The 22166-nt window shown below is 40.8% G+C and overlaps 1 protein-coding gene across 1 annotated transcript in view; it reads right to left on the bottom strand.

Moving 5' to 3' along the window:
* The window catches only part of LOC139666168 (ryanodine receptor 2-like), a 167658-nt gene that overhangs the window by 120017 nt on the left and 25475 nt on the right, over positions 1-22166 (bottom strand). Inside the window, exons 16-24 of the mRNA XM_071545293.1 lie at positions 20390-21072; positions 17301-17501; positions 12848-12953; positions 12190-12327; positions 6115-6242; positions 4599-4744; positions 2779-2893; positions 1965-2097; positions 577-680 (exon numbers count right to left, since the gene is read on the bottom strand). Of these exons, the coding sequence (XP_071401394.1) occupies positions 577-680; positions 1965-2097; positions 2779-2893; positions 4599-4744; positions 6115-6242; positions 12190-12327; positions 12848-12953; positions 17301-17501; positions 20390-21072 (1754 nt within the window). The remainder of the gene's footprint in view (positions 1-576; positions 681-1964; positions 2098-2778; positions 2894-4598; positions 4745-6114; positions 6243-12189; positions 12328-12847; positions 12954-17300; positions 17502-20389; positions 21073-22166) is intronic.

The following is a 22166-nucleotide window of genomic DNA, read 5'->3' as shown; positions in this document are numbered from 1 at the left end:
CTTCCTCCCTCTCTCCTTTCCTACCGCACCTTCCTCCATTTCTTTGTTCCTACCCTCAACATTTCCCTCTTTCCTTCCTTCTTCCCTTCCATCCTCCCTTTCTTCCTTCCTACCCTCAACATTTCCTCACTCCCCTCTTTCCTTCGTTCCTTTCATTTAAGCTTAACAAACTTTCATTTAATCTAATCTTATACAGGCATATATACAGCATTCATTTCTGTGTGAGTGCGTGTGTGTGTGTGAACTAGGGCCGAACGATTTTGAAAAAATATCTAATTGCGATTATTTTTACTGATATTGCAATTGCGATATGATTTGCGATATTAGAGGGAATGATAATACATCATTTACATCATTATTCTCATTTTCATTGAAAAACATATTAAAATGATTATGGTGTGATTTTTGCGGGGATCTGTACCAAACAAAGATGTTTTCTTATGTGTAGGCCAGGACATCTCTGCAGCACGACAATATTTCATTTAAAATGGTATTTTGACACACATTTCGCCTTTAACAAATATTGTGATTTCGATAACATTTCGATTAATTGTTCAGCCCTAGTGTGAACCTCACCTTCTCCAGGTCCGGCTCTCTCAAAGCCAGAGCTAGCTCATTATTATCCATGACTGATGCTGCAGCCACGTCCAGAGGGGTAGAGCCGCGCATGGATGGAGATGCTGAGGAGAGGAGAGGAGAGGAGTCAATATAAAGAGTGAAGCACATGAAAGGAGATGATGGGAGTTTCTCAAGTATAATTAAAGACCATTACTATGCAGCAGCACACCAACAAGAAGCCCTGTGTGTTTGCTCTTGGACGCACAGCACACTGAGTTTACAGCTAAACACAGCTAATGTTGTCCGCAAGCAATGAGGAAATAAAAGCAGCTGTAAAAACTAATGGAGTTTAACCAAGTACCCAACATCTCATCACAACACAGTACACAAATACAAGGCATGGAATTTATATAGTAACACATAGCAATAACAACTATGGAGGAAAGAAATAAAAGAAAATAAAGAACAGTGAAGCTAAACATAAAAAAAAAATATCAGCATTTATTTTATTTTTTTTATTTCAGGCTTAAACACCTGTGGTGTTGGTTACTTGAGTCTCAGACTAGATGCTGTTTCAAGGACGGATGGATGAATTGGTACATAAGCTATGCCACTTTAAAGGAATAGTTCACCCAAAAATGAAAATTCTGTCATCATCTCCTCCCCCTCATGCCAGCTGAAACACAGGTGAAGTTTGTCCATATAACACACAGGGAGGTTGCAGCACAACTCCATAGCAGCCTTCTCCAAAACAACTGAAGTCAGTGGGGACCAGTTCTTCAGAGTTCCAAAAAGACCTACAGTATATTTACACCATCATTTAGTGCAAATCTTAACTACAGCTGACTGATTTGCAACAAATAATGGTGTATAGGTCTTTCTATTCACAGTGTGATTGTTTGGCTGTTTTTGTTTTGGAGCTCTAAAGAACTGGTCCCCATTGACTTTAGTTGTTTTGGAGAAAGCTGCTGCAAAGTTGTGCTGGCAACCTCCCTGTGTGTTATATGGACTAACACATTTCACCTGTGTTTCATTTGGCATGAGGGTGAGTAGATGATGACAGAATTTTCATTTTTGGATGAACTATTCCTTTAAGGAAGGAAGGCCTTATCAGTTGAGAAGAGGTAAAAAAACAAGTTAAACTACTGGGGTGCAACTGCAGCCATTGGACCCATGACTTTCTGTCCATAAATGGTACTGGACCCTCTTTTCGCGTAGGTTCCAGAAGTCAAGTTTAAAGTCAATGAGATGTAGGGCAACATTTTCAGTCCCTGTGCCCTAAAACAGCTGCTGTGGCATAAAATGGAATGAAAAGTGCTCCGAATCAGTAACAGCAGTGTCCAGTGAAATTCAATGGCACGCACACACACACACACACACACACACACACACACACACACACACACCAAGGCCGACGCTGCTGTTTTCCAGCAGGTAGCTCAGATGGTCAAACATGGCTTTCTGGTTCTGACGGCTGATTCGACAGAAGTAGCAGAGGAAACGACAACAGTTGGCCACCATCTTAGGAAAGGTAATTTCCTGAAAAAAAACAAAAAACACAGAGAGGTCATATACAGGGTTAGACCAGTGATTCTCAACCTTTTTCATATCAAGGACCCATAACGTAGCACACTATAGGGCCACGGACCCCCGTTTGATGAGATTTTGTCTCTCGCACCCAAAATCTGAGAATCCAAAACAACAAAGAACAAGAAAATCAACGCCTCGCCAACACCAGGGAGTACAGTATCTTCGAGCCACGTCCTCTTCACAGGCCCCGACCTAAACAGCAGCCTGCTCGGGGCGCTCGTGTGATTCAGATAGGGGCAGGTGGAGGTGACTGCTGATATACAGCAGACGCTCCATTGCTTCCTAGTGCGAGAGGATCACAGGAACTCCTCGCGTTTCCTCTGGTAAATGGAAGAGGGGAGGATGGGCCAAAGGCAGAGGAAGGATCTATGCCTGGGATGAAGCAAGCGAGGATGTTTACAATGTACGGCTTAGAAGCGGGGAGCTAATTTTTTTGTTGGCAGAGGGCCAAAATAATATCACTGAAATAAAACCCAAAGCATCTATCTGTACTGTCACTGACCCTGCTTGCCTGAGGTCTGCTGTTCCTGGTCCTGGTTTGCGTCTGCCTGAGGCCTTCAAAAGGCTCTGATCCAGCTCCAATACTTAACAGCCTATTTTCTGCCTCTGCAAATGACACATAGTAAATACCTTGGACTCTCCCCCGCTCAGCACGTTGACCATGACCTCCATGACGGTCTCGTGCATCCCCAGGGCTCGCATCAGGTTGGGATGCTGGTAGAACACCTTGTTGTTCATTATGTCACTGCAGGGGAAAGGAGGAGGAGAGGGGTAGGGGAAAGGTTAGTGGAGTTAAAGGGATACTGTACTCATCCCCGGGGCTCTCATCAGGTTTAGAGGCATTGCTTGAACCAGGCCCGGCGCCAGGATGAAGTGACTGAGGGGGGGCAGTTAAAAATGGCGAGGGGGCAAATCTTTTTTAGTAGGTTATCATCCTGCTATGCCTATTTCTGTATTTTTTTCATCCTGCGGGTGGCAGTATAGTGGAGTTTTAACTAGATGCGAACAAATGTAGTTTATGTATGTATGTATTTGCACATGTGCATCTTTCTGTATACATTTTTATTTTGCCAATATTATTATTATTATTAGAACTGTATAATTTATTTATTTTAATTTCTGTTTATTACTATTTTTAATTTGTTATTTTTATTTATTTATTTGTTTTTTCTAAGCTGAACTTAGTATAAAATGTCAACCTCTTTTGCACATCATATTTCTGCTATGTTATGTTTACCTTTTTTAACTGATTGTATGTCTGCAGTTTTTTGTTGAAATTTAATACAAATTTGTAAAAAAAAAAAAAACTAGATGCGAACAATTCCCTACCTTACCTTTTCCATGTGTTTCTGCGTCATGGCCATAATATGAAATAGGAATATTTGGGGCAGATTGCCATGTCACCACCTAAAATTGGTCTGGTGGTAGGTTTAATGAAATTCATGGATTTAACCATGCAATAGAGTCTGAAAAGATAAATTACAACAACACAAGAAAGATTACTGTTTCAAAATCAAAAAATACATTTATTTCACAGTTTAGTGAAGCCGGTATTGAACCTGAGTGTCCTCGCACAATTTAGGGAATCGGAGCACTCGGAACATAGGTCTACGCAAAATAATAGAATTTATGAACGATTAGATGACTGCTAAAATCAACCAAAATAACAGCCAACAGCGTCAGGGTCATTAAGTAAAAAAAAAAGAAAAGATGATCAGATTGTTTTGTCTGTCTTTCTGCTCATGCCATGCAGCGCTCTCTCTCTCTCTCTCTCTCTCTCTCTCTCTCTCTCTCATTGACCGAAACTTCACTTCCCTGTCGTTTCCATTCTGTGGATCGCTACAATGGAAAAAACAGAATTAGGGCCGAAAGTTCTATTTACAACCACGAAAAGCAGGCTGCACCGAAGTGATGTGTTCTGTCTATCACTGTTCTGTCTATCTCTCCTCCATTCAGTCCCGGGGACAGTGCTGCTAACCTAACCCTAACCCTAACCCTAACCCTAACCCTAACCCTAACCCAACCCTAACCCTAACCCTAACCCTAACCCCAGCTAAATTCTTTATCACATTGCGTACAGCGTGCCGTGAGGTTCAAATCTAATAAATAAATCTCTTGACAACCAAGCACAACAAACAGCGCTGCCTATCCATGGTTCTGAAATAAGAGCGCTATAGGGTACATAAAACTTAAACTGGGGGGGCAGAAAATACAACTGAGGGGGCAAAGCTGGGCCTGGCTTGAACACGAAGCTACCCATTCCTAAGTCTCTCCTCAGTGGTACAAGGCTAGGGTAGTTAAAGGGACATTACATCGATCAACAGGGATCTTACATCTCTATGTGACCAGAGAGGGGTAATAACAGAGGTCCCCCCATTATGAAATGGGGAATAATCGGGACTGTGGATTGTTCTCAGTCCATTTGTCGGGCCTAAGCGAGATGTCCTCACCCCAGTCCTCTGATCATCAGCTTCTCCTCCTCTCTTCCCATCCGGACGCTGAGCAGAGATCTGATCTGACCCAGAGCAGCCAGCAGGTTGATGGTATCCTCCACCGACACCGAGTTTATAGTGTAGGTCTTAGGAAGGGCCCGGACCTGGAGAGAGAGGGGGAGAGAGAGAGAGAGAGAGAGAGAGAGAGAGACAAAGAGGGAGAGAGGGAGACATTTAATTTTCATGAACTTTAGATTACCCAAAAATGAAAATTTGATTATGTATTAATACATAAGATACAGAATTATGATTATTTACTATTGTATAGTACGTTTTCAAACCAAATAATGAATACTTGCTATAGATATTGGTGATTATGTAATATTGTACAGTGCATGTTTTTTAACCAAATAATTCATAGTTAGGGGTCCCAGCTGGGAACCCTTTTGTTTTTGCTCGGATTATTATTATTATGCTTCTTATTATTCTTCTGCCGTAAAAGTATCTGCAGCTCAGAAACTGTAAGAGTTACAGCTCCCAAACTTGGCAGATAGATTCAAAGCCTCCCCCACTACTCCGGCAAAAAAAAATTACACAAATCATATATTTTATTACCATCATATTTGGACTGTCCTGCACAATATTCATCGAGCAGTTTTTTGATATTCCATACCGTTTTGATATAATTGGCTTCCAAAGTTTGTTCAAATGTTGTGGGCGGGGCCAAATAATGATTACGATGATTATGTTATGATAATACTACTGCATAGTTCATGTTTTCAAACCGAATAATTAATCATCTCAATATGATTTAAATGTATAAACTGTTTGTTAGCTTGTTAGCTTGCAGTTTTGTAAACTGCTATATTGTTTCTAAAAAATAATTATGATAGTTGAACTGGACTGAATTGAACTGAATTGAACTGAATTGACAGAGCGATAGGATAATAATAATAACGATAATAATAATAATGACACATTTAAGCACCTTTCAAAACAGCCAAGGACACTGTGCATGATAAAAACTATAAGCAAAATAAAGAAAACAAAAGAAAGGATGTGAGCCTGTATGTGCAGTAAGGCAAATATGGTCTACGGTAGGACTGAACGATTTTGAAAAAATATCTAATTGCGATTATTTTGACTGATATTGCAATTGCGATATGATTTGCGATATTAGAGGGAATGATAATTTTTAAATCATTATTCTCATTTTCATTGAAAAAGGTATTAAAATGATTAGGTGGTGTGATTTTTGCGGGGATCTGTACCAAACAAAGATGTTTTCTTAAGTCTGTAGAATATGATGTGTAGGCCAGGACATCTCTGCAGCACCACAATATTTACTTTAAAATGCTATTTTGACACATTTCACCTTTAACAAATATTGCGCCTCCTGCGATTTGAAAATTGCAGTAGGCCATATTGCGATTTCGATAAAATTTCGATTAATTGTTCAGCCCTTGTCTACGGTATTTAAGTGTAAGTAATGTACTAAGTGATATAGCACACACGCACACACACACACACACACCTGTCCCCCGATGCCGTCGTACTGTCGGTGCAGCAGGACAAACATGGCTCTGACAAGCTCGGGATCCTCAATCACCGACTCCTGAGCCCAGCGGACCATCGTCTCTGAAATCAGCTGCTGTAACGTACCTGGACAGAGAGAGACAGAGACACAGAGAGAGTGAGAGAGAGAGAGAGACAGCGAGACAGACAGAGAGACAGACAGAGACATAGAGAGAGAGAGAGAGACAGAGAGACAGACAGAGAGACAGACAGAGACAGAGAGAGAGAGAGAGACAGAGAGACAGACAGAGACACAGAGAGACAGACAGAGAGACAGACAGACAGACAGACAGACAGAGAGAGAGAGAGAGGCAGACAGAGAGACAGGCAGACAGAGAGAGAGAGAGAGGCAGACAGAGAGACAGACAGACAGAGACATAGAGAGAGAGGGACAGACAGAGACACAGAGACAGACAGAGAGACAGAGACACAGACAGAGAGACAGACAGAGACACAGAGACAGAGAGAGACAGAGACACAGAGACGGAAAGAGACAGACAGAGAGACAGACAGGCAGAGACACAAAAAGAGAGAGAGACAGACAGAGAGACAGACAGACACAGAGACAGCGAGAGAGAGACAGAGAGAGACACAGAGACGGAGAGAGACAGACAGAGAGACAGATAGACAGAGACACAGAGACAGAGAGAGAGAGACAGAGAGACAGACAGAGACACAGAGACGGAGAGAGACAGACAGAGAGACAGACAGAGACACAGAGACGGAGAGAGACAGACAGAGAGACAGAGAGACACAGAGACGGAGAGAGAGAGACAGACAGAGATGGAGAGAGACAGACAGAGACACAGAGACGGAGAGAGACAGACAGAGAGACAGACAGAGACACAGAGACGGAGAGAGACAGACAGAGAGACAGAGAGACACAGAGACGGAGAGAGAGAGACAGACAGAGATGGAGAGAGACAGACAGAGAGACAGACAGAGACACAGAGAGACAGACAGAGACACAGAGACAGAGAGAGAGACACAGAGAGACAGACAGAGACACAGAGACAGAGAGAGAGACACAGAGAGACAGACAGAGACACAGAGACAGAGAGAGAGACACAGAGAGAGAGACAGAGACACAGAGAGAGAGACAGAGACACAGAGAGACAGACAGAGACACAGAGACAGAGAGAGACACAGAGAGAGAGACAGAGACAGACAGAGACACAGAGAGACAGACAGAGACACAGAGACAGAGAGAGACACAGAGAGAGAGACAGAGACACAGAGACAGAGACACAGAGAGACAGACAGAGACACAGAGACAGAGAGAGACACAGAGAGACAGACAGAGACACAGAGACAGAGAGAGACACAGAGAGAGAGACAGAGACACAGAGACGGAGAGAGACAGACAGAGAGACAGACAGAGACACAGAGAGAGAGACAAAAGAGACATGAGCAGCAAAAACTTTAGCCCTTGAATATTGTGAATACTTGTTGATTTAAAATGAGATAAGCAGCATTCATTTTCAGTGAGAGGTGTCCGTTGTCCAGACGGCTGATGACGTGTCCATCTGCCAGATTTGCATCTGTTCTGAAGGACAGAATGTTCAACCCAGTTGCAACTTTTCCTGGTCGGACCGATTGGTCACCAGACAATTAAAACCTCTTCTTCCCTATGGCCCCCGCCACTGGGTCCATCATTACAAACACAGGTTGCACGGCCAAGCTTTGTTCAAACCCACAGAACTTTATTTTAAATTCTAGTCAAGATAACAAGTTTTCCAAAGATTTACCAAATAAGTCATGCTGAATTACAGGGAAATGTGTAGAAAATTATGCACAATCATCTAGATTTTTTCCATTTGATGTAATGGTGCAGCCATAAAAACATGGCGTCTTGTATTTGAATATTTCATTCAGTATAAACTTATTAGAGCTTCAAGAAAGAGTTGGAAGGAGCAGATACAGAATATGGATGTGACATTGTTGTACAGTTAAGTTTTTTTTCTAACTTTGAAGCTGCTTAAGGGGAAATTTAAGGATCAAGTCAGGAAAAGTCAGTGTACAAGGGGTTAAAGGTGTTCCTACATTTGTTTTGAGAAAAGTAGTTCACGTTCACATTCACGTTCCAAAACACCCAATGGACAGAAATCTATTTGTCAATAATTCTATACGTTTTCCCTTAGTGAAGTCAGGGAAATATGATGTAGAAGAAAGGTGGACTGCTGGAGGGAAGGTTTAGATTTAAAACAATTTTGGTTGCAAAGTAACACAAACTGTGTGTAACCGGTGTTATTTGCATTGTGTTTTAGAAAGACGTGAGTTCCCAGTTGAGATGGATTTTAATCTGACAATAAACAAACAGGGAAATCACTGGACTGTTCCCAAACATGGATCAGCAATGAAGCAATGTGCTTGCATGAGTAGAATAGATGGGGGAAATCCAAAAGGTGCATCATTGTTTTGAGAGTAAGCATGTAAGCATTTTAACCAATGATATAACACCTTGTCAAAATACATATATGCAGTGGTGGAAGAAGTATTCAGATCTTTGACTTAAGTAAAAGTAGCAATACCAGTGTAAAAATACTTTGTTACAAGTAAAAGTCCTGCATTCAAAATTTTACTTAAGTCAAAGTACAAAAGTATCAGCATCAAAATATACTTAAAGTAGCAAAAGTAAAAGTACTCATTATGCAGAATGGCCCATTTCAGAATCATATATATCATGTTATTGGACTATAATTATTGATGCATTAATGTGTTCATCACTTTAATGTTACAGCTGGTAAAGGTGGAGCTAATTTTAATTACTTTATATACTGCTGGGTAGCTTAACCTATAAAAATATATCATAATTTATTAGTTGATTTATAATTTGTATTAATGTTCTAAATCTGCAGAGTAACTAGTAACTAAAGTTACTCCACTAAATAAATGTAGTGGAGTAAAAAGTACAAGTAGAAGTATAAAGTAGCATGAAATGAAAATACTCAAGTAAAGTACAAGTACCTCTAAATTGTACTTAAGTACAGTACTTGAGTAAATGCACTTAGTTACATTCCACCACTGCATATATGTACACATCTAACACAGCGAGTTTGAACTGAAAGTCCAGAGACTCTGTTTGCTGTCTTATATAAGGCTTGTGATGTCAGTAGTGACCAGCCTCTTGCTTGGCACACTGCAGTAAGGAATCACTTCCCCTTTGTTAAAGAGATGGTGTTTCTGGGCTGGAAACTGAAACTGGAAACAGTCAGCATCCATAAGTCAGGAATGGTGGTAGTGCAGGAAATCCTCAGACTACTTCAAAGTGATTTCTTCACCATTAAGAAAGGGTGCAACAAGAGAAGACATCCTCATCTTCCCACAGAGAACTCTCATATCCTTAGTGACACTGGCAGCAATCACACGCCTGGCAGCATCAAAGACAGTCAGGCCCACACTGACAGGCCCACACAAAGTTCATATTTGAGTCTTCTCTGAGAAATACTGGATCTCTCTCCTGAGTACTACTGCACTCACAGAACTGAGATCCAATAATTATGGAAACATAAATCAGTTTAAATAATGAGGAAATAACACCTGCATACTGGGGCTTTAACAAACCCTCCTAATGTGCAGATTAGGAGATGAAAGTTATAGAAGAAATTATTAAACAGGTGGATTCCATAAAAGAGGTGATAAAAATGAACAGATAATATGTTAATTTGCAAAAGAGGCTATGTGAAAAGGTATTGGATAGCTGAGGTGTTAAAATTAATAGGTGGTATGATTTGGGAATATAGCAGATATGTAGGACTGAGCAAATAGGTTGATTTGTATGTTCTGATGTAAGTCTAGTAATGTTGGGTTTTGTTTTGTATGGATGTTTTGTATTTATGTTAGGATGTTTTGTGTGATATAATTGTATTGTATAAGATGTTATGTTTTGTGTCTATAAAGAAACGAAAATAAAATCATAAAAAAAAAAAAAAAAAAACCCTCCTAAAACAGAAGCCCCTATGATCTTTCCCTGTTCCTCCCTTTACTTCTCCCATTTCTATTTTGAACATTGGCAAAATGGAGTCAGTGTGCAAGTGGGACTTGTCAGGATTGGTTAAACTTGGGTGGCAACATCAAAATCAAGGACCAGAATGGCTCGCGCAGATTAACATGACGTTGTTCAGTCAATAGCCTCTTTAGAGTTCCCCGACTCAAGAGTGGTCATCTCTACCTTACTACATCCTGACACAATCAGAAAGGTGAATGCCGGTATATCCAGAGACTGTGGTCTAAAGCCGAACATTTACCTGCCACACCACCCCACACTGGACTTGGTCGACCATGCTCACCTGCACTGAGAGGCAGTCCCCCATCCTTGAAGGATGCTGCCCTAAATCGGAGCCCCACTACCTCTCACCGTAGCAGACAAGAAGATCCAATCGTTCCCGTCTCTCTCTACTTTGAACTATCCAATAACCACCTGGCCCACAGCCCACTGCCCCTCCACAGCAGAGACAGATAACCTACCTAACCTAAAGTGCAGCATTACAGTAGAGTGGATCTATTCTTGGCAGTACATTGGTGAGTGATGTAATTATCCTGATTATTCCAGGACTGCAGCAACAGTTGATGCTAGCTAGGCGTTGCGGGACTGGACAGTATCTATACATGTCTGTGCATTTGTTTCCACACAAACAACTAGAGCAATGAAAAGTCTGTTTTGGTTGTTCTGTTTTGGTTGAGGCTCTATCTTTGTGCACATTTCCTGCCAAGTCATGGCCAGGGACAAATCGAATAAACACATAGAGAGAAACACATGGAATTAACCAATTTACACTGTGATTGTCTTATTTTTCTATAGCCATTATACTATGCTATCAACATTTATTTGAGAGTGATATATTGAGGTACATCCGTAGGGGCTTAAATTCAAGTTGCTTATGTCCTTTTAAATACTTAAAATCCAAATTGGGTATTAATGGATTAATTAAATCTTTTACAGTCTAAGCTCAACTGCATTTGGTGTCAAAGGCAGGAACTCACAAGGATTTCACAAGAGAGCTTGGAGATTCTGATATCTTTTGCAGAAGACATGGAGCAGCTCCCCCCCACTCCCCAAACTGCACTTGCTTACTCGTGTCTATTTTTGAGGTGAGGCGAAATTCATCTACATAATATAATATACTTCCATGAGCTTAGCACATGAGAGTAATATTTACCATTTTCTTGTTTCCGGCATTTATCAGTCACCGAACCCAGATTCTGGGCTACTGAAAACTTTGACTATAAGTTGAACTATAAAATGCGCTTTAGTGCTATGTTTGCTCACAACCAAGGACTTAACACTCCCTCTGGTCATGGAATTCCTGAAATATCATGGAATTTTGAGAGGTTGTATTCCGGACAGGGAAAGTCATGGGATTTGATTCATTCTCCAGGGAAGTCAGGGAATATCAGGAGATTTTACAAATGGTTCACTTTACAGCAATATAGCGGAATGTATTTTCCAACTTGTTTCATACATTCATTGCATTAGATTAGTTTTCAGCCCAAATGGGAGTGGAAACCAGACTGAAAAACATGAACAAACCAGGAAGAAATACAATGTTTAGATTATGGAAGAGGTTCAATCATTTTCCATAAGTTCCCGTTGTGGAAACTAAAAAAAAGTGCCACCTCCAAACAAAAAGTGTAAACCTAATGATGACAGTAGGGGACTTGGTTTGACTAAATGATTGACCTTTTTAAAGGAGAGTAGGATTCTTAAGTGTCCCTGATGTAAAAATCAATGACTTTTCCATGACTTTCCATAACCAGAGTCGGACCACTTCCATAACCTAAACATTGTATTTATAGTAGTAGTAGTAGTAGTAGTAGTATTAGTAGATAGTAGGGAATTAAATTCCTTGGTTGACTAAATGAGATACTTTTACAAACTGCATCCTCAAGATTTTAGAACTGTTGAATGATGACCTTCAGGTATCAGCATTTTTCCAAAATGAATATATCATATTTTGGAAAATGAACTCTCCAAATGTTCAATAGACTGTTTTGTCAGTGTTTTTCTGTGTGTGGGCCGGCACTGAGGACTCACTGGGTTTCTTGTATGTTTTTTTCTTTGGCAGGTCAGCCATCTTCCTCTTCAAGTAAGCCACCTTCTCCACCAAGGAGAGGAGTCGACCTCGGATGGTGAAGTCACTTTCAGCCTCCATCGCCCTCTCCTCATCTATCTCTATACCTGACGGCAGAGGGGGGAATAATCTCATACATATGTGTACACATGTACGACATTCAATAACTTTATACATAGTGTATGTATTGATCCCTAGTGGAGAAACTGCATTGTTGCAGCAGCAAATGGTAATCGGATACAGCAAAGAAAAACAGAAATAGAATAAATAAGAATATAACAAAATGAGGGTTATATATGAAAAAGAATGGTTTACAAGACAAACCAAAAAAATGAATAAAAGTATGTATAATATGAGAATATGCACAAAAAAAGAAAACATTTTGCTGTATGAAATAAGTTCTAAAAATACAGAAATGCAATGGATAACAAATGTAGGAAAAATGAGAATATGAAGATACAAAATGAAGTTACAGCATATATACATGGTGTGCAAACATGCGTCATATTCACATTAAGTCTACAGAAGGCCATACATACATATATAGAAAGTACCTAGGTATGTAGAGGTGTGTTCATGTTTCTAAGTATATTTCATTTCATTGTTTAAGGTGATCAGTACCACAGTGTATCATGAGATCCTCGTGGAAGTCCAGCAGTTGTTCTCGGATGTATTCAGGACAGGGACACTCCGGTTTCTCATCCTTAAAGTTCAGCAGCATGTTGATCTGCAGGGGAAATACACATAAATACACATTCAGGTGTGTGATACAAGCACTAATGTGGGATATATGCTGGGGAATCATCTAAATCTGACATATACTCAGTGTTGGGGAGCAGTTGAACTAGATTTTGACAGGTTTTTTTTATTATTTTATAGTGGAAAATCCCATATTCTACACTTTCCAGTGTTTTATTTTGTGTCTTGAGGTCCATTCAAAGCTGTGTGTGTGGTGTCATGTACCAAAAACACTCTCAATCCATTTTTCTACATTCATTTTCCAGCATCTCTCTGAGCCTTACCAAGAACAGTTTCTGTTGGTGTGCCTTTAAGGCTCATTAATATTAACGACCCCTCTGTTCTGATTGGCTAACCGTTTCAAGGGTGAAACGTGACACATCACAGACCAGCAGCAGAACAGGCAGCGACAGGTAGGGGAAATTCTCAACCGCTTTGAAAAAAACACTTTGTTAGTCTATTATTTCTTACAAAAATGATAATGAGCGAACCTTTGTGACGCCACTAAGTTACGGAAGTCCAAACGGCTCGTTTAGAGGCTCACTTTTCTAATATGGATTCTGTGGATTTAGTTGGCTACTTTCACGATGTTTAGATAGCACATCCAACCCGTTTTCCACGATATGGGACCTTTAAAAGCAGGATCTGCTGTTCACAAACGTTCAAGTGCCAAATAACCCCCATGTTAAAACTACGTGGAATATTACTTTAAATTACCATATTTTGACAAGGTGTAGTCACCTTTCACTTACACTCGTGAACTAAAATTGGCATTTTCCCCTCTACATCGACTGTATCGACTGTAACTTTTTTAGTTCTCCTAGGACTGCTGGCCGGGGTGGGGGTCTGGCGTCTATATTTAAAAGCCACTTCCACTGTCGTCTTTTGACCGCCGACTCTTATTCCAGTTTCGAACTACAGTTACTTGTAGTTGAACTATCAAACCCGGTACTTCTTGCCGTGGTGTATAGACCGCCTAAATCAAGCGAGAACTTTATACAAGAGTTCTCTGATTTGCTGGCCTTGATTATGCCTAAATGGGATAGAATCTTAATTCTTGGTGATTTTAATATTCACGTTTGTTGCCCTGCTAGACCTTTGGTAAGGGATTTTGAAAACCTTGTTGACTCGTTTAATCTTGTTCAAAATGTCAGCGGCCCCACGCACCAGCATGGCAACACACTTGATCTTGTTTTTACCTATGGTTTCCCCGTCTGTAATGTTGAACTATGTGACCAAGTATATTGCTTATCCGATCACAAGCCCATTGTGTTTGATGCCATTCTCCCCTGCCAAAGTTCACGCAAACCTCGTCTCCCTGGTTGTTGCTCTCACTATATTAACTGTTTGACTGCCAGCCAGTTTTCAAACTCCTATGTAGCTGATCCTAACTCCTGCACCATTGAGGTGGCTCCCCCTCACCTGAGTGTTGATGAGTTGGTCGCTTTATTTAACTCCACTTGTTTAAGCACCCTTGACTCTGTTGCCCCCCTTAAATCCAGGCGGCCTAAACCCAAATCTCAGCCCTGGCTAAATGATGCTACCCGTGCCATAAGGCAGGACTGTAGAAGAGCGGAGCGTAAATGGAAAAAGGATAAGCTTAAAGTATCTTACGATATTCTGAGAGACTGTCTAACCAAATTCCAAGATACTGTCAAAACTGTCAGAGCGAATTATTTTTCTAATATCATTGCCAAAAACTGTCACAGGCCGAAAGTTCTTTTTGACACTATTAATGCAGTACTTAATCCTCCGGTTACTGCCAGCCTTGATGCGTCCCCAACAACCTGTGAAAAATGTCTTTAATTCTTTGTTAATAAGGTAGCTGATATTAGATCACGCATCTCACCTTCCACAAATGATCCTTCTGTCCCCCCAGTGTCCACTGCTGTCTTATGTCAGTTTGAGCCTGTGTCCCTCACTTGTTTACTGGAAATAATTTAGTTACCCATATGAAACCCACAACCTGCTCCCTTGATACTGTTCCCTCACGCCTCCTTAAAGAGGCTTTCGACAGTTTAGGCCCTAGCATTCTGTCAATTATCAACAGATGTCTTGGTTCAGGTTATGTTCCATCTTATTTTAAACACGCTGTGGTTCAGCCTCTCATCAAAAAGTTACATCTCGACCCCACAGGTCTCACTAATTTTAGACCAATTTCTAAATTACCCTTCCTTTCAAAAGTTCTTGAAAAGGTTGTTCTTAGCCAACTACAATCCTTCCTCGACGACAATGCATCCCTAGAAGTGCTCCAGTCTGGGTTCAGAGCACGTCATAGCACAGAATCCGCTCTGTTAAAAGTTACTAATGACTTACTCTTAACTGTTGATTCTGGAGACTGTGCTATTTTAATACTGCTGGACCTCAGCGCTGCTTTCGACACGGTCGACCACAAAATTCTTCTTTCACATCTCAAATATGGGGTCGGCATTCAGGGAACAGCCTTAAATTGGTTCATGTCATACCTACAAAATAGAACCTTTTCAGTTGAGATTGGCAATCTCTCATCCTCCTCTGCCCCCCTCACCTGCGGGGTCCCCCAAGGGTCAATTCTAGGTCCCATTCTATTCTCTGTGTATCTGCTCCCCCTGGGTTCCATTATCTGGAAACACGGCATCTCCTTCCATCTTTACGCTGACGATACCCAGCTGTACCTCCCACTAAAACCAAATAGAACACGCTCCCTGAAACCCCTGTTCGACTGCCTTGAAGACATCAAATCCTGGATGTCCAAAAATGCTCTTATGTTAAATGACAATAAAACTGAGATCGTTCTATTCTGCCCCCCCGAAAACAGCAATAACATCTGTACATCCCTTGGACCACTATCTTCCTTCACTAAACCACACGTAAAAAACCTTGGTGTGTTGTCGACTCTGCCCTCAAATTCGACAGGCAGATCAACTCTGTTGTAAAGGGAAGCTTCTTCCAACTCAGACAGCTAGCAAAAATCAAGTCCTTTCTCTCTGCCCATGATCTGGAGAAAGTCATTCATGCTCTCATTTCTTCACGGCTGGACTACTGCAACTCACTGTATACAGGAGCTGCTAGCTCCTTCCTCTCCCGGCTGCAGCTAGTCCAGAATGCCACCGCTAGATTCCTGACTGGTACCCGTAAGCGGGACCACATCACACCTATACTGGCCTCCCTTCATTGGCTTCCAGTCAAATTCAGAATTGATTTTAAAGTTTCATTATTTGTTTTTAAAGCCCTGAATGGACTGGCACCACCCTACATCTCTGACCTCCTGTGCCCCCATTCCACTTCTAGATCACTTAGATCCTCTGACCAGATGCTTCTCACTGTCCCGCGAACCCGGTTGAAGCAAAAGGGTGACCGTGCTTTTTCGGCTGCTGCCCCAAAACTGTGGAATAGCCTGCCCTTCGTTGTTAGGTCCGCCCCTTCCTTGGACACTTTTAAGGCGAGACTAAAGACTTACCTTTTCTCCCTGGCCTTTGAATGTTATTAAAATCACTTTGTGTATCATGCGCACCTTTTCTATCTTCTGTTCTGGGTTATTGTCTGTCTGTTATTTTCATTTATTTTTATTTTTTTGGCTGTTTTAACTCATATGCTGTTACCGCACATGCTTTGAATTCTTTTATAATGTTCTGCGTATCATGCACGTCTTTTATCTTCTGTTCTCTATATTATTGTCTGTCTGTTATATATTTTTATGCTGTTTTTACTCACACTTCACACTTTGGTCAACTCTGGTTGTTTTTAAATGTGCTTTACAAATTAATTGACTTGACTTGACTTGACTACACCAACAAAGTAGTGACTGACGGAATGGTAGAGCTGGGGGGGGTGGGGGGGGGGAGTCAGGGATAGAGTTCAGGGATTAGGTTAGCAGAGAGTGTTTTATTTATTTCTTTTCTCTTGCATTTTGCATTGTGCATTTTGTCATATCTTTAGTTATCACCGTTATTTTATATACATTTGTTCAAAGAAAATGAAAAAGAGCATATTCCGGTCTAATTGGCATGTATATTTGTATGGATATATGTGCTCATGTATGTGTATATATGTCAACATGCTCAAATAAAAAAAACATTTGACAGCAGCAATATTGCTTTAAATTGCATTACATGCAAGCATTGAAGGCGTAGCATCTCCGTGCTATTCTACTTTTCCATGTTAAGAGGCTTCAGCAGTACATCAGTATTTATGGTGAGACAGGGTATGTTCATGGTTTTAGTTTCTTTGTTCAATGTTTCTCAATGTACTTCTCAAATGTGTCTTTATTCTATTCTATTGTACTACTACTACTCTACTCTTCTGTACTCTCTTCCACTCTCCTCTCCTCTCCTCTCCTCTCCTCTGCTGGCCTCACCTGTTCCTGTGGAGGCGATCTGAACTCTTTGGTCTTCTTGGCAGTGAGGGCGGCGGACATGTTGAGCGCTTGCATCACCTCGTTGTAGCGGAAGCGCTGGTTGTCTTGGAGACAGGCCACGAAGTCGTCCGAGAAGGCCACCACCGCCTCGATACGATGACGGACCTGGCAGTCACACAGGTACTGCAGCAGATGACACATCTAACACACACACACACACACACACACACACACACAGACGCAGGTTAGCCACGTATATATAACAGTCTTGGGTCAACACTTGTGAAGATCCCTCTTTGACTTGGCCCACCCAAGGTTTCTTCAGTTTTTCTTCTTGGAAGTTCTTCCTTTGAGGGTCTAAGGTTGGTGGAGCTGGTAGGTTAGGTTAAATAGAATAGGTAGGCTGTTATGTATTTATGTATAGAGGATATTTTGGTCATAATTAAAATTAAAAGAGATCAAATTAAAAAGATTATTATTTTACTACACTACTAGGAATAATCAGGCCATAATTAAACTTAAAAAGAAAAAGGAAATTGAAAAAGCAAATTTAAAATTTAAATGATAATTTGAAAATGTAAAGTGACAATGAAAAAATTGAAATTTAAAATGCAAAAGCTTAAATGGAAATGGTCAAACCGAAAGCTTAAATTGTAAAGATGAAATTGAAAATGGCAATGGAAATAAGAAAAGGGAAACATCAAATATGAAACTCAAAATGGGAAATGGAAAAGCTGAAATGGAAATACTTAAATTAAAAGCTTAAATAGAAAAAACTAAACTATTTTTTTTTTTGCATTTGCACTTTACCATTTGACATTTGACATTTTAAATGTTATCTTTTCCATTTTCCATTTGGCATTTTAAATTTTATCTTTTCCATTTTCCATTTGGCATTTGACATTTGGCATTTGGCATTTGGCATTTTAAATTTTATCTTTTCCATTTTTCATTTGGCATTTGACATTTGGCATTTTAAATTTTATCTTTTCCATTTTCCATTTGGCATTTGACATTTGGCATTTGACATTTGGCATTTGGCATTTGGCATTTTAAATTTTATCTTTTCCATTTTTCATTTGGCATTTGACATTTGGCATTTTAAATTTTATCTTTTCCATTTTCCATTTGGCATTTGACATTTGGCATTTTAAATTTCATCTTTTCCATTTTCCATTAGGCATTTGCCATTTCGCATTTGACATTTGGCTTTTCAAGCTGTAAATGAGGAGGCGTGGCCCAAAGGCTGGAGTGTCTTATGTCTTGCTAAAATCTGCTTTTGTGTCTTGTGCTTTTCCTGATAATTGTCCTATTTCAATCTTTTCTATGGTGTTGTTGCTGATTGTTGATCAGTTAGATCTAGTTAGGCTCATTCTCCGTAAAGCCCTTTGAGACATGCATGTGATCAAGGGCTTTATAAATAAATAAATAAACAAACAAATAAATAAATAGGAAAAGGCAGTTGTACATAACTGGGTTGGGCAATACTGCACATTCTCCTGTCAACGATCCCCAATGTATTTATACACAAAAATTACACCATAATCATTTTAATACGTTTTTCAATGAAAATGAGAATAATGATGTAAAAATTATCATTCCCACTAATATCGCAAATCATAACGCAATTGCAATATTGGTCAAAATAATCGCAATTAGATATATTTTCAAAATCGATCAGCCCTAGTCCAGGCACCCTACGGGCTTGAACCCCTAATAATAACAAGACTACGAGTCTTAACAGACCTGCGACAGAGTTTGCCATGTTTAGACCCCTGTGTTATGTGTATAGCATATTAAATGTATATTGAATTTTGAGGAAGCGACCCTGCCGGGAATCAAGCTCAGGTCTCCCGAGCGTCTGTTACAGATCTGTTACAATCTAACTCCCTGCAGCACACTTTCACCCACGTGACCAAAAGTGGTGAACAGAGTGACCGACCCACCAACATTGTGATCCTTAGAGTCCCGCCTCTCTTGGGGCTAAAAATAATCTACTTTACAAGACCTTTCATACATAGAATTCAGCTCAAGGTGCTTTACAAGCAGTACTACAACAGATAACTCAAAGACGAGACAGATAAAATGCAGTGGAGAAACAATATTAAGAACAGTGATTGTCAAGAGAAACAAAAATGAATAATAGCAACTGCTTTGCAGCATTGCAGCAGCTTACATGTTCAATATCACTAGGCTAAAGTGAAATAAGTAACATGCGTGTGACATGTAACAGTGCTCCACAACAAATACATGTTCTGTGGTAGAGCACTGCCCACTTTGCACAGGTGATGATCCAAAAATGACTAAAACCATATGATCAAGGGCAGTGTAAGGCAGGACATCAAAAATCAATTTTAGGACCACTTTTCCTCTGTAGCCTTTCAGTGAGACTTTAGTGTTATACTGGGGGATGCCCAACCCCCGAAAAAAATAATCCTTACTGCGCTTCCTTGCACTGCCTAGCCAGAGGAGGCCTGAAGTACTCTGACCTTGGATTATGTGTGAGGTCATGACCTTGGATTATGTATGAGGTCATGTCCAGGGAGTCAAGTCTGGACACAACATGAGTCCTGATACAGACAAGCAGTAAAAGGACAATTAGCAAAACTAAAAGGAGCTCTGGTCTTGAGAGACTTAATGACTACTATAACGCTATTTTCAAACAAAAGAAAGGGTTAATGGTGAATGGCCCTTCACCTTGGATCATCTTTTTAAGAAACTTTCAACAAGTGAAAAAAACAAAACAAAGCTGTTAGCAGGAAACCCCGCAATTTGGTATGAATTGTCTAATCAAACAATTCCATAAGCACTTTGAATTGTGGAGAAATGTGAAATGCAAAAAATCTATTTTCCAATGCGACTGCATTGAAAACTAGCATCAGCAGGAGCAGTAACTTTCACTACAGGCATTTCAGACATGGCAGTTCAACAAGGACCTAATGAATATCCTACAGGCTTTTAGACACAGCAGCACACAGAGATGCTAGACCTTCTGGCCAGCATAAAAATACAGTGACACACCTTAAAATGTCCAATTTCATTTATAAAATGAAAACAATTTTGTGTAGGCCTTCAGTATTGAGTCTCACCTGGAGTTTAACTGGCTCTGGTAGCTTCATCTGTAACAGTCCTCCTTTAGGCATTTTCCTCCCTCCTTCCTCCCCTCCTCCTCCTCCCGCTCTGCCTCGCGCTTTATCAGTCTCCGCTCCCTTCACCACCTCCCGCTCCAGGTGCGTCTCCTCCTGTCCCTCCCCTCCTTCAGAAAACACTGAAGGTTCAATCAGCTGGAGGATGTTCTTCAGATCTCCATTGTGGAAAATCCCCATGATCAGCAATGTGTAGAACAGCTTGATGAGGGGGACAAATAGAAACTCAGTGCTGCCCCCTACTGGATCCCGTACATGCATGCTCCCCTCCCGGACCGCCTCTGTTAGCATCTCGATTGTTTTGGTTTTCAGTATCTCTAATGGGAACTCGGGGCTATACTGGAAACAGTCTCCGGATCCTGATCCGTTGTTCCCGCTGTTGCGATCCGATGAGCCGTTCCCGCAGACAAAACTCGGGGAGGAGAAGTGCATTCTGGGTCGCAGGGAGGTGCTGAGCCCGATGCCGGGCAAGCCGTGTTTCTTCTTCTCGTCGGGGAAGAGGGTGATGCTCTTGGTTTCCTCGGTCATCGGGACGATGTACTCGTTGTTCATCATGAGGCGGGCCGTGGCGTAGCTGCTCAGGTGGATATCGATGAGGAGGTCGTAGTAGCCGGTACGAAGCAACCCTGGGTGGTAGAGGCAAGAGAGCAAGCTAGTGAGTGTCAAGCCAAGGGAGGTCCACTGTATCTATACAGTGCAGACCAAGCACATTACAAAAAACAAGGTAAGACACATCAGGCATACTGAAAGGCCACGCAGTAAAAGTAAAAGTGGGTCTTTAATCAATTTTTGTCCCCCACCAAAGGGGGGACTATGGATCGGTCTTCGTCTGTTAGTTAGTCAAATTGTAACTTTGACTTTGTGCCGCTAGGGGGCGGCATTGACAATGAATGGGGACTCAGTGGTAAAGCAATACAGTTAAAGTTATCATAATAGTCTGTCCCATACGAAAATGCTTATACAATTTCACTCATATTTCAAGTACACTCAGCAATCACTGACTGACCCAAGGGTGGAACTACATCACTGGTGGGGGACAACATGTTTACTATTTGCTTGTTTAAAAACGGCAATGGATTCTGCTGTTCTAATACTTTATGTTTTTCCTCAGTCTGTGGTGGTTGCTGAAGGAGGTTGCATTAACCTGTGCACTGCATGAAAAACATGACATGTTTCTATAGCTTTGTCAGGGAAGGCTTGCTGAGTACATAGCAACACACTCGTACAGTTTTACACCTTCACAGCTGGAAGCTTCTCAGTGGAACCGCAGTCCAATACTACTGGCCACTGAGCAGCTCCATAAAGGAGTTAAAGCAATACTCCACTTAGTTTTAACATGGGGGTTATTTGGCACTTGACTACCTTGAAAACCAGAATATAAACTACTCACGAAGATCAGATGCAGCTATACGGAAGAGGATTAGGGCCACATGTGAATTCTCAGAATTCTGACTTTAAACTCAGAACTCAAATACATTTGAAAAAATGAAAAACTTACCTTTAACACGTTGATGAACAGATTCAACAACAGATCCCGCTTTTAAGACAACAAAGCAGTCCTGGGTCGTTCAGCATTTTGCATTTCTATTCTTGCTTCACACTAAAAATTGTAATTCAAAACAAGAGTAGATCCGGTCTCCCAAACAGGAACTATCTCCTAAATGGTATCCCCCTGCTATGTTCTCTCTATCAATGAAAATGCTATTCGGCAAAATTATTT

Source organism: Centroberyx affinis, unplaced genomic scaffold, assembly GCF_046629955.1.
Source record: "Centroberyx affinis isolate AG114_WGS23_722 - 3 ecotype Tasmania unplaced genomic scaffold, CSIRO-AGI_Caff_v1 ptg004848l_1, whole genome shotgun sequence".
Lineage (NCBI taxonomy): Eukaryota > Metazoa > Chordata > Actinopteri > Beryciformes > Berycidae > Centroberyx > Centroberyx affinis.
Note: the sequence above shows the minus strand (reverse complement) of the source record. Positions and strands in the feature narration are given on the sequence as shown.